At 40.7% G+C, this 13,546-nt stretch overlaps 1 protein-coding gene across 2 annotated transcripts in view; it reads left to right on the top strand.

Moving 5' to 3' along the window:
• Positions 1-767: 767 nt before the first annotated feature.
• PDCD6IP (programmed cell death 6 interacting protein) overlaps positions 768-13,546 on the top strand; it is a 66,325-nt gene continuing 53,546 nt past the window's right edge. For both annotated transcript variants that reach the window (XM_047769798.1, XM_047769807.1), the window contains exons 1-3: positions 768-1,136; positions 8,965-9,019; positions 10,699-10,768. In XM_047769798.1, the coding sequence (XP_047625754.1) occupies positions 928-1,136; positions 8,965-9,019; positions 10,699-10,768 (334 nt within the window). In that variant the 5' untranslated portion in view covers positions 768-927. The remainder of the gene's footprint in view (positions 1,137-8,964; positions 9,020-10,698; positions 10,769-13,546) is intronic.

Here is a 13,546-nt window from a genome sequence, read left to right on the forward strand (position 1 = left end):
CGTGCAAGGTTCTGAAAGATTTGATGCCTATATACTCTTCCAACTTCACTTCATCCCATTCTCTACTTGCTTTTTATGTTTCTTCCACACTGTTTGCTAATACTCCCTAAACATGGGAAGTGCTTGTCTCCTAGGGCCTTGGCCTCTTGCTCTGGGAGGCTCTCTCCTGCCAATACTCTCCTGGACACTCCTCCTTTCTCCTAATGTCAAGCATCTTCTCAAACTGTAGATTTTCTACAGGTCATCGTCTCTAATTATCTAATTATTATTATTGTTTAAACTAGGTTCTTTTGAGAACCTCATAACCCATATTCCAAGCACTCTGCTTTTTGCACCATGATACTTTTTTGGTCCACCTTAATATCTGTTTCCTTACCTGACAATAAGCTGCACAATGGCAAGGACCTTGCCTACTCAGCTCACTGTGCACGCAGTATTTGTATAGAGGAGCCCCGTGAATAAATTACCATAGGTCACAATATACCCTGAGGCTGCCAGGTCTTGGATAGGTGGTCGAAAACTCGCGCAGGTGGCAGTAACAGGAATACATCCCTGGGAAGTTATTCCCGTAGAGAAACATTTATCTTCACTTGAGAGTGCTTTGCCCACCCGCCGAGGCAATACGCAGAAAGCAAAGAATTCCGCAAGAGGATAGAGCCACGACCTTACGGCTGAGCCTGGGTGCAACCGGGCCCAGGTGAGCTGCGCCGTCGCGGGAACTCCCTCACGTGACCGCGGGCGTCGCGCCGAGTGCGCCTGCGCGGAAGCTCCCGGAAGTGGCTGGACCCCAAGCGCAGGCCGGGCGCACGTCCGTCAGCCAGTCCAGTCCGCCGGTGGGCCGGTCCGTGGTCCCGGTACTCCGCGCGCCTCGGCTCTTGTCGCCGTTCCGCGGTCTCTTCGGCCCTAAGGGCGGCCGAGGTGCTCGCCATGGCGACGTTCATTTCAGTACAGCAGAAAAAGACCTCGGAGGTGGACCTGGCCAAGCCGCTGGTGAAGTTCATCCAGCAGACGTACCCGAGCGGCGGGGAGGAGCAGGCCCAGTACTGCCGCGCGGCGGAGGAGCTCAGCAAGCTGCGCCGCGCCGCGCTCGGCCGCCCGCTGGATAAACACGAGGGCGCGCTCGAGACGCTCCTGAGGTGGGCCTGGGGTCTGGACGGGGGAGGCCGTCGGCGGCCTGCCACTCTCCTTGCTTCCTCTGCCCTCCCTGCCTCCCTCCTTTACACCCACGGCCCCGGGCCCGGCCCCGGCTTGCCTGGCCGCGTAGGTGTGGTCTGCATTCCTTCCTGTTTAGCAGGACCCGCCTAGCAGGCCCCGGTGACCCTACCCGCTTCCCCTGGCTTCCCACCCCGGCCCTTGGTCTGCTGGGACTCGGTCGGTCTGGGAAGAACGCTCTGCCACGTACTGATCTATCTTGCCACATTTACCCAGAACTAGTTTTCTTCACTTTTTCGGGGGTTCTAAATGAGACTCCTCCCTTCACTGCAAAACTTTCCTGGTCAGGTTTGGATTTCATAATGCTAATTGCTTGAGGGAAGTGGCAGAATTGGGACATTGGAACACATGTTTATTACCTAGTACACTGTCCATTTGAAATGAGCCATCTTCCTAAGTCCTTCGTAACCAAATAATTATGTAGGTTAGGAGCTGCCATTATTTGAAATTAAACTTGACTGTCAGAATGTTCAAGGTAGGTTGCTTGAAGTCAGTTTGTTCATAAACAAGTAGGCACATAATGGAGTAAATTTATCTTAGCAAATGTTTATTGAACTCATGCTGTATTTAATGGGAGTTCCTTTTGCAGTACTTTCCAGTTAGGATGGCAGAACATTTCTATAGCGCTTTGTAGTTAAACATTTCTTTGCTCTACCTTGTTAATGATCTCATTTCCTATGTGTAACACTTTCTCCTTATTTCAAGAGAAAAACACAGCTCTGTTAGAATGCAAGTAAGGAGAAGCTCAGGTTAAACTAGCTTGTTTGTTCTAGAAAAGCCAAGGAATATTGCTCCCTTAGCTTTAGGCATTCCTGAAGATCATCTTGCCTCCATGATTCCCTCTTAGGAGGGCTTTGTTCCTTTATTAGGAGAGATGGCCACCTGCTGTACTGTAATTACAGTGGTCCTTAGCACTCTGGATCTTACAAAAGAGTTCTTTTTCTCCGTCCTACTGAACGTCCAAGAGAGGCCTCTGATTGGCTTGGCTTCTGCCCGTGTGTGATGGTAGGAAATAGCCTAATTTAATTGCCCTTGGCTGAGTCACTCTGCTGGTTTAACTTTTCCATGCACCGTGGATTAAAGTAATATTGGCATGGCCTGGGAAAGAATTGGTTCTCTAGAAGGAGGACAAGGAATAGATTGCTTAGAGAGATTATGACCCCTTGGTGTCAGTTTTAAAGATAAGACTGTTGGGTTGCAAAGATCAGTAGTTTGATACTTAGTATAAACTTATAGGCTTTTTTTTTTTTAAGTTCACCCGTGAGTACTTAGTCATTCTTCAGAATTAACAGACTTAAAAAAAATCTCCAGTACAGCAGAAATTACCACAACATTGTAAATCAACTATACGTCAGTAAAACTTAAATCTTCAAAACAGGAGTTCCCGTCGTGGCGCAGTGGTTAACGAATCCGACTAGGAACCATGAGGTTGCGGGTTCCGTCCCTGCCCTTGCTCAGTGGGTTGACGATCCGACGTTGCTGTGAGCTGTGGTGTAGGTTGCAGACACGGCTCGGATCCCGCGTTGCTGTGGCTCTGGCGTAGGCCGCTGGCTACAGCTCCGATTCAACCCCTAGCCTGGGAACCTCCATATGCCGCCGGAGCGGCCCAAGAAATAGCAACAACAATAACAACAACAAAAGACAGAAAAAAAAAATCTTCAAAACAATACTTGCGTAGACATGAGTAGCATTTAGTGACGATTTTTCACTAGTAGTATTAAAAAGCATAGGTTGTGGAACAATGAACACATGAATAAAATAGATGGAAGATTGGTCCCAGCCCTTAAGGAGCTTGGAGTCTACAGAGACATTTCGTACATGAGTAACAGAAGAGAGAATAGTGGATAGTGGCTCTGTGAACTTTAAAACTTCATTTATTCATTCCTTTAGTCTTTTCTCAAGCATAAATGTGAGAACTGTTCCCATAGGGCTCTTGCAAAGAAAATCTCCTTAAAACCTCGTTTCACCAGTCACCTCTGTGTTATCCTTATATTAGCATATTCATTCAACAACCACACTTTGTTCTTCCTCTTCTAGTGGACTTAAGATAAGCTGATAGATGTACTACAGTCTAATGGAGGTGTGTACAAAAGTACCTTTGGTATACATGCTGTAAATAGTTGTGGGGTGTTCATTGATTCAAGCAGAATATTGTAATAAAGAATATTGTAATAATTGGATAATTGTGTAAACTGAACATGAATTTACATATTTTTAACTTAATGAACTTTTAAATAAAAATTTTGGAAAAGAAGCTTTAAGCTTACTCCTAAAGAATAGAAGCTAGTTTGAGAAGTACTGATGCACTGCTCTACATACAGGTCCAGTGTTGGACTTCTTTTTTTTTTTTTTAAATTTTGGCTATACCTGAGGCATGGCCAGGGAACCTGTGCCACAGCAGCGACCAAAGCCGCACTAGAAATTGCCAGATTCTTAACCTACTGAGCGACAAGGGGACTCCAACTTGCCTTTTTATTGTTAACTTGCAGATGATATATTAAAATGTACACTTACGTGTTATAATATTAAGGGTGAATGGCATTTTTATAAGGTGACTTTGCAAATTGATTAGGAGAGCCTTGGTAAATGGTGAATTTTACACTAGGGTGATAAGATAGGAACCCTGCCTTTTTTTTTTTTTTTTTTTTGGTAGGGGGAAGCTCCAGATATCAGCTTCCATGTGTTTTGTAGTGATTAGTGTCACTTCAGTGACTTCCAGTCTCCCTCCATGAAAAAGCCTGGTCGACAGCTTTCTGAAATTTGATTGGGGGTTGGGTGGGGGCGTGGAAGTTTAGGATCTCAACAATCATATATACAGGTTTTTTTTAATAATGTATGTTTTAGTTTGCTATCATCTGTTGTACTGCATTAGGATTGGATTCAGCTGTATGTGGTAGATCTCAAATGATCAGTGAGGTAAATATGATTTTACTCCTGTGTAAAAAGTTGGTAGGTGGGTAGTTCTGATAGTCTAGCCATGGTAGAGTGGTTCTGTGAAGTTCATCAGGCTTAGACTTCTTCCAGTGGTGTGCTCTGTAAAACCTGGAATCTTTGTTCTCCAGGTCCAGATAGCAGTCATACCCAAATTTTAGACAGGAGATTGGAGGCAGGGAGAAAGGAGATAGAGAGCTCAGCCTCCAGGATGTTTCCTGGAAACTGCCTCATAACATCCTGCTCTTGTGTTTAGCTCCCCCCTACCTACCCCTTTGGCTGTGCCTGTGGCATGCAGAAATTCCTGAGTCAGAAACTGAACCTGCTCCACAGTAGTGACAATGCTAGATTCTTAACCTGTTGAGCCAGCTGGCAACTCCTTAGCTTTTTTTTTTTCCTCATCCGTTTGCAGAGCCAGTAGCTTCATCTACTACTACTTGCTTCCTTGTTCTCTTTAGAGCAGAGGTCAGCAAAATAAGGCTTGCCTAGCTGCCTGTTTCTTTATGGTCCACAGGCTTTCTTCTAGCAGATTGGCACCGTGAGCCTTGAACACCTAGCTAGGATGTCCCCTTTATTCCCAGTATCTGCCTCCCTGGCCAGTGGCCATGCCTCACTGCCGCCCAGGGCTTCCTCTGGTGCCACCTCTGCACTGGGCATTCTACTTGGCAGTGCCTTGGCAGTGAATGGTGGAATCTCAGACTGGTGATTCATGACTCAGCAGATTGCCTTGTGTCCTGTCAGCTGTGCCAGACACCTACATGAGGTGGCTGGACTCTCTGGGAGGAGCGAAGGGTGTGCCAGAATTTGAGTGTCACTGGGGCAAAGAATGAAATTGACTGTTGGCCACTACCCACACCTCTCCTCTGGTGCACAGTAACTCTTAGTGTATCTTTGTTGAATGAGTGAATGAGTAAGGACAAGAAAAATGGGAAATTTTGATGAGAAAGTTTCCAAGTACAGAGAAAAAATGGATGAAGGTGCTGAGCCGAGAGAGAGCATAGAATTTTAGTGACTAGAATGTATAGTGAATATTCTGAGATAAGGATGGGGAGTTGAATGATGGTCAGGTAAGCCACATTTTTTTTGTGGATGTAGTTTTCTGTATAATGAGAATCTGTTAAAGACTTTGAGCACTTTGTACTTCAGAGTTCTTTCCTAAATAAAGAATACTCTCCTACATAGCCACAGTACAACTTTCAAAATCAGGCAATTAACATGGATTGAATATTACCATTTAATCTGTAGAACTCATTCACATTTTGTGGATTCTCTCGATAATGTTGTTTACAGGTCCAGGATCTAATCCCAGATCCTGCGTTACATTTAATTGCCTTTTTAGTCTCCTTCAATCTGGAACAGTTCCTTGGTTTTTCTTTTGTCTTTCGTGACCTTGGCATTTTTGAAGAGTATAAGCTAGTTACTTTGTAGACTGTCCTTCAGTAAGGGTTTGCCTCATATTTTCTTGTGTTTTGTGCCTTTTGGGGCTCTAGTGCCATCCATGTGATACTGTGTTCTTTTTAGGGCATATTAGGAAAAAGGTTGGTTTCCTATTGCTGGTAATGTTTAACTTTTATCACTTTGGTAAGATGGTGTCTGTCAGGTTTTTTGACCTTATAATTAATAAGTAAGTTGTACTAATTAATATTTTTTTGGAAGATACTTTGAGACTTTGTAATATCCTATTTCCATCAAACTGTCATGTTTTAGCTTCTATTAATTATTTTACCTGAATCAGGTATTATATTATGAAAGGTGCCAAATGGTGACTTTTCTGACTTCATCATTTCTTCTAGATTTATTAGTTGGCATTGTATAGTAGGGAAGAGCTTTCCCTATTCATTTACTTTAGGATGGTTTTCTTATTTTCCTCAGTGGGTTATGATTTATTATTTATTTAAATTGTTCTGGACTTGGCTGGTGGAAGCTGCTTAAAGCTAGTTCCTGTGTTCTTTTGACATGTCCTTATCATTTTTTTGTGTTCTTCCTGAACTTTTTGGCACGGCTAGATGTTTTAGGCTTGACTCCTGAATTTTCTGTCTTAGCGTGGGAGCCAGCCATTTCTTTAAGGAGCATTGGCTCCCTTTAATGCAAAGCATTGTTTATCTGCACTCTAGGTATGCTTATTGCTACTGAGGTATTATTGCTTCTAGGGCCTCTTAGCATATACATTTAGGAAGTATGCACATCTACACATATTTACTGTTTTTTGTATCTCTATTACAGTGTTATAAAAAATGAGTTCACACTGATAATTCCAATCCAAAATTGTTCTTTTCCTAGCCTTCTACCTTTCCATACTTGTAACTTCTTTCTCTGATAGTTAGAAACCTAATTCTCATTATTTCCAGTGTATTTACTTAATTGCTCAGTTCTTCTTCTTTGTAACCAAACTCGTGGCCAAAAACTTGATTGTGGGACATGTTGCTCCCACCCCTCTGGAAAACTGGACCTCAGAAATAACAATAAAAATAATAACCTGGAGTTCCTGTCGTGGTGCAGTGGTTAACGAATCCGACTAGGAACCATGAGGTTGCAGGTTCGGTCCCTGCCCTTGCTCAGTGGGTTAAGGATCCGGCATTGCCCTGAGCTGTGGTGTAGGTTGCAGACACGGCTCGGATCCCGTGTTGCTGTGGCTCTGGAGTAGGCCGGTGGCTACAGCTCCGATTCAACCCCTAGCCTGGGAACCTCCAAATGCCACGGCCCAAAGAAATAGCAAAAAGACAAAAAAAAAAAAAAAAATAAAGAACCCTGAAGATGGGAGGGCAGGGGGAGGAAGGTGATAAGGGAAGGAGGAAATATTAAAGGCCAGTTAGAAAGCTTGGCTGGCTCCCCCGCCCCACCCCACCCCAAACTTCCATGCTAGCTCAAAGGTCAGCCTGATAAGGGAAGACTGCTTCCTGTTCGATGATCTTTCTAGCTGCTACTGGAGAACGGTTTAAAGAGAATTAGAAAGGATACGGAGTGATTGGCTAGAAAGCTTTTTCACTGGTCTACTTTCAAGGGAGAGTGGAAGCTTTGATGAACTGTATAGCAGTGATGGAGGTAGACAGGAGTGGCCTGCCCAAATCATGTTTGAAATTGGTAAACTTGTTTGTAATCAGTAGTTTACTAGAGGTGTTAATCTCCCCAATGGATACAAACAGTTATCTTAAGAAATACTGCTTTAAGAAGTAACACTGGAGTTCACATTGTGGCTCAGTGGTTATGGAATCCAACTAGGAAGCATGAGGTTGCGGGTTCAATCCCTGGCCTTGCTCAGTGGGTTAAGGATCCAGCGTTGCCGTGAACTGTGGTGTAGGTCGCAGACGCTGCTCTGATCCTGAGTTGCTGTGGGGTTCTGGCATAGACCCCTAGCCTGGGAACCTCCATATGCTGTGGGAGTGGCCCTCAAAAAGCAAAAAGACAAAAAAAAAAAAAGTAACACTGGTAACCTTGGGACACATTAGGTTGCTTTTAGCCAATAATAGCTGGTAAGTGTTTTTCTTTGGCGGTAAATTTTTTCGTTGATGGGTTTTTCTCATTGCATGCATTTTAGCTACAGATTTACACATTAAAAGACAATGTTAATTAACTTAAAAATGGCTGATTGAAATTTGATTTGCTGGCCACTGAAAGTAAGCATGCATAATTTTAGTATACTCTTAAACTAGTTGTATTTACATAAATGTGTGTGATGTATATATATCACTGGCAATTTAAAGTTTTGATCTGTTTTTATATTTAATTATTTTATATATATATATATTTTAGGGCCACACCTGTGGAATATGGAAGTTTCCCAGGTTAGGGATCAAATTGGAGCTGCAGCTGCCACCTTATGCCACAGCATAGATCCCAGCCCTGTCTGCGACCTACACCACAGCTCACAGCAATGCCAGGTCTTTGACCACTGAGCAAGGCCAGGGTCGAACCTGAGTCCTCATGGCTACTAGTTGGGTTCATTACTTCTGAGCCCCAATGGGAACTCCAATTAATTATTTTTTATAGTTCTTTTTTCTTCCTGTATTGAGATAAAATTGACATGTAGCACTGGGTAAATGTAAGATGTACTGCATAGTGATTTGACTTATATACATCATGACACCACAGTAATTCCCGTGAACATCAATCATCTCATATAGATACAAAATTAAAGAAATAGAAAAAACATTTTTCTCCTTGTGATAAGAACTCTGGATTTCCTCTCTGAATTTTTACATATAACATAGAACAGTGTTAATTATATTCATCATATTGTACTTGACCTAACTAGTACATATTTAACTTATAACTAGAAGTTTGTACCCTTTGTCTTCATCCAGTTCCCCCTCCCCTCAGCCTTCACCTCTGGTAACCACAAATCTTTTTTTTTTTTCTGTGTTCGGTTGTTTGCTTTTGAAGTATAATTTACCTTTTAGTTTCTATTACACAACGTAGTGATTCGTTATTTCTATACATTTCAAGGTAATCACCACAGTAAGTTTAGATGCCATCTGTCACCATATAAAGATAGTACATAATTATTGACTGTATTCCCCACATTCTACATTACATATCCGTGACTCATTTATTTTGCAATTGGATATTTGTTCTTAATCTCCTATATAGTAGGGAAAAGACAGCCTCTTTAACAAATGGTATTGGGAGAACTGGACTACTTTCTCATACAATGTACAAACGTAAATTCAGAATGGATTAAAGATTTAAATGTACAGCTTGAAACCATAAAGTTTTAGAAAAAAACATAGTATGCTGCTTGACATGTGTCTCAGTGGCATTTTTTTGTATGTTTTTCAGTCTGGGAAACAAAAATAAATTTGCTCCTTTTTTTTTTTAATTTAGATATTATGATCAGATCTGTTCCATTGAACCCAAATTCCCATTTTCTGAAAACCAGGTAAGTTATTACTTTTAATTTGTTTCAAAGTTATGTTATGGTAAATCACCCATTTCCTCCTACCAGTGGTGTTTTATTAAAATAAATGGTGCCTTTTCACTATCACTAGATTTTTATGAGACTTTTAAAGTACAAATTGGAGACTTTTAAGTCCATCTGGCATGAATCTGTGTCCTTTTGAAGAGTCTCTTGGAAGTTCTGTTCATGTCATTCTTCAGTCACTTCTGGGTTCATGTAGCATATTGGATTGTATTTTTTTTTTCCTATTTTTTTTTTTAAATCAGTAGGATCTATTGACTAATCTGTGGTATGCGTTCCTTTGGTTTTTACAAAATAAAGAAGGAAACTGTATAATCCAGGAAGTATTTACTCTCAGTTTATGTGCTTTAAAAATTATTTGCTAGGAGTTCCCGTCGTGGCGCAGTGGTTAACAAGTCCGACTAGGAACCGTGAGGTTGCGGGTTAGATCCCTGGCCTTGCTCAGTGGGTTAAGGATCCAGCGTTGCCGTGAGCTGTGGTGTAGGTCGCAGACTCAGCTTGGATCCCACGTTGCTGTGGCTCTGGTGTAGGCCGGTGGCAACAGCTCCAATTAGACCTCTAGCCTGGGAACCTCCATATGCTGAGGGAGTGGCCCTAGAAAAGGCAAAAAAAAAAAAAGACAAAAATTATTTGCTAGATACTGAAAATGTTGATTTTTTTTTTTACAATTTTATTTGGGAGACTTGTTAAAAGTTTTAATTTGTGTAGCATTTCTAAATTTTAAAATAGTTTATACGAAACACTTTAAACATTCTTGTACTAAAGTTTTTACAGGTCAAATAATGTGGTTGATTTCTAAAATATTTCAGTAAAAACATATATGTGTATTGTTAGTGGGGTGGGGAAGTGAGGGTAGATGAACCAAGAAGGGCAAAAGGCTAAAACTGGTGATGGGTATATGAGAATTCCTTGTGTTACTCTCTCTAGTTGTGTGGTACTGAAGATTTCTCTATCCAGAGTTAAGAATTTTTATATTAGATTGCAATACATAATTTAAAAGAGCCTAAGTTCTTTTTAACCTTCATATGTGAAATATTTGAGAGTAGAGTGAAAGGCAGTTTTTAATTGAGTAAACTTTTTATTTATGTATAACATACATACAGAAAAGTGAACATATCATGTGTATAGCTTGAACCTTCTCAAAGTGAATGTACAGCTACCACCCAAATCAAGAAATAAAATATCTCATCCTTTCCCCCAGAGGTAACCATTCTCCTACTTCTGTCATCATGGCATAGTTTTTAAATTTATCTTCTAAGACACCTGTAGAACTTATTTAGTTGCCTTTGCTTCTCTTGGTTTATTTGACAGTCATTTATTAAGTGCCTTGTTCTGTTCAGGTCATTGGGTATTTGTAAAGATGAGTAAGATTGTGTTTTCTGAAGAAGATAATGTGTGTACAGTTACTAAGGTGGAATGACCATTTGAAATATCCTAATGCCAGTATTTAACTTTAAAAGAAGAAAAGTTTATGGTTTACAAAAAGGAAAAGGAGTTGGCTGTTCAGAAAAGATGGCATTTTAGACAAGTTAAAGTTTTTGTCCTTTTGTTCACGGTGGATTTTCTTCAAAAGAGACTTTTATCTATAATGCGATCCAGGAAGGTAACATAATTTTCTGCTTTTTCTCTTTTTTATCAAGATCTGCTTGACATTTACCTGGAAGGATGCTTTTGATAAAGGTTCACTTTTTGGAGGATCTGTAAAATTAGGTATGTAATTTTTAAATAAAAATGATAGGGAATTGGTCTCAATACTTTGTATTGTTTTAGGTTTTTAAAATTGCTCTCTGAACAACTCTTATAAATAATAAAAATATTTACATTTCATTTCCTTTTTTTTTTTTGGCTTTTTAGGGCTGCACCTGCGGCATATGGAGGTTCCCATGCTAGGGTCAAATTGGTGCTACAACTGCAGGCCTACACCACAGCCACAGCAACGCCAGATCCGAGCCGCTTCTGCACCCTGCACCACAGCTTATGGCAACGCTGGATCCTTAACCCACTGAGCAAGGCTAGGGATCAAACCTGCAACCTCATGGTTCCTAGTCGGATTCATTTCCACTGTGCTATGAAGGGAACTTCTCATTTTCTTTTTAACTTCAACTTTTAATGCAATTTCCAATTATTTGTAGAGAGCCTACGCCTTGCCAGGCACTGTCCTAGTTTTAAAAATGGGTAAGATAGTTGTGCTCAGTCTCATTGGGAAGACATTTGATGATTCTAAGATATAGTAGGGAGTAAATTAGTCTGTGGACAAAATTATGGGAGCATAGATGAAGAAGTAGTTAATTCTGCCTGTTGAACATAAGTGATGTTTAAGTGAAGCCTTGAAGGATGAATTTGGCTTTTCAAGGTAGAAAATAATATTACAGGTGGAATACTATAACCAGAAGTCAGAAGAGTCAGTGCTTTTTGATCTACTAGCTTGGCAAGTTAACCTTTCTGTGTGTTCATTTTCTTATCTGTCTTATCTTAGTAGTAGTGAAGTATGGTATATTTTATTGGGTTCTTGTGTGCATTAAATTGAGTGTACATGGTAAATTCCTTAGAACGATGCTCAATAAATGTTAGCTGCAAGAAATATTATTTTACATGTAACTATGTAATGTATTATAAATAATACATATGCATTATAGAATATCATGTAATATTATATAACAATATCATATAGTATAAATTACTGTATGTAATACATACTAATATAATTACTGTTAGGCTTGAAACCATAGATGAATTAGAGATTATGGGGAGTTGATTGTTAAGAGTTGCAAACATACTATGAATTTGTGCTCTTCCCTCTCATTTGTTAATAGCTGCTATTTGTCGAGTACTTATTCCACTCGGACACTGGAAACGGCTTTACACACATTATCTTGCCATATTCCCTGACAGCTCAGTGAGGAAAAGTGCTATTATTACCAGTTGCACAAACTGGGTTCTAAAATCATATGGCAGAGATTTAATGAAGCTGGATATGCCTCCAGGAAGCCTAACTCCTGAGACTAGAAAGAAACAAACCAGTTGACTGAGAGGTGATGGAATTAGAGTGGGTAGTGTAGTGGGTCGGGATGGGTTTGAGAGAGCGTTAAGAGATGAAACTGATGGATCTGTGGGCTTTGTGTTGGAAGTAAGAGGAGGAGTTGAAGGTTAACTCATTTATAATTTGGTTTGACCTGTGGATAATTATTCCTTTCAGTAGGTTGAGTTTGACTTTTCTGTATTGTATCAGAGTAGAAACTTTGGCATTTGGAAATAATGTATTTAAAGCTCAAAAGAGGTAAAGACATAGATTTGGGAATACTTTTCATTAAATGATAATAAATTTATCTCTTCTGGTAGACTGTAGATTGGGAAAAGTATGAATGTAATGCTCAGGGGAAATAGAGGAAGAGGTTCCTGGGAATGAGGTTGAGAAGAGGAAACTAGCAGGTTGAGGATCTGGTATTGTCTCTGCTGTGGCGTGGGTTCAATCCCTGGTGAGTGTGGCAAAAAAAAAGAAAAAAGACTTTCAGATCTTGGAGGAGCCAGGGTGAAATAGAGACATGAAATTGAATGCCAGAAGAGTTTCAGAGGCCAGTGGTAGGCCATTGGTTCCCAGACCTGGCTGTACATTACAGGTATCTTGGGAAATAGATTGTATCTTTAAAGATAAAGATACTGAATGCCAGATGTGATAGGAGGAAATTTCAGGGTGAGCCAATGGAATTCATTTCTTTGAAAATACTTTCAGGTGTCTCTGATGTTGAAACATCATTGACAGAGTCATTGTGGCAGAGGTCAAAACATAGAAGGTTGTAGAATTCACTGATCTGGCAGAGAAAGAAGTTTCATTAGGGACCTGCTAAAGAAGCCAGATTGTCTCAGGTTGAGGGGTGGACTAGAAGTGAGGAAATGCAAACAGCATGTGTGGGCTGCTCACTCCAGAAAATATTCAGTGAAGATTTGGGATAAAGGGAGGATTATGCTGAGAAGGAGGCAGGGTCAAGGAAAGGACTTCTAGTGCTGTTGTGACAAGCAAATTGTTAAGAAAAAGGAGCAGATAGCCGGAGAACTAGGAGGTACTTAAGTGAGTTAGGTTAAGTTAATAAACCAAGGCCCTAGAAGAACTGGGACACACAAAAAATTGAGAGCATTGCCACAAGCCATAGGTCACAGATGTGGCTTGGATCTGTTGTTGCTGTGGTATTGTAGGCCAGCAGCTGCAGCTCCCATTTGACCCCTAGCTTGGGAACTTCCATATGCTGCGGGTGCAGCCCTAAAAAGAGCATAAATAAAGCAGGAGGTAGGTCACCATGGCATTTCTGGTAGTAAATAAATATTGGGGATTAAATGTCCATCAGTAATGTTTTGGTTACATAAAGCATGGGCTCCCCATTCATTAGAATATTGTATAGTTTAGAATATTAAGAATGATAATGCAAATATGTATTTGTTGACATGTAAAGCTTTGTCCACTTACTATTCAATAAGAGGCCTATTACAGGTCAG

This window comes from Phacochoerus africanus, chromosome 1 (assembly GCF_016906955.1).
Source record: "Phacochoerus africanus isolate WHEZ1 chromosome 1, ROS_Pafr_v1, whole genome shotgun sequence".
In the NCBI taxonomy this organism is placed as follows: domain Eukaryota; kingdom Metazoa; phylum Chordata; class Mammalia; order Artiodactyla; family Suidae; genus Phacochoerus; species Phacochoerus africanus.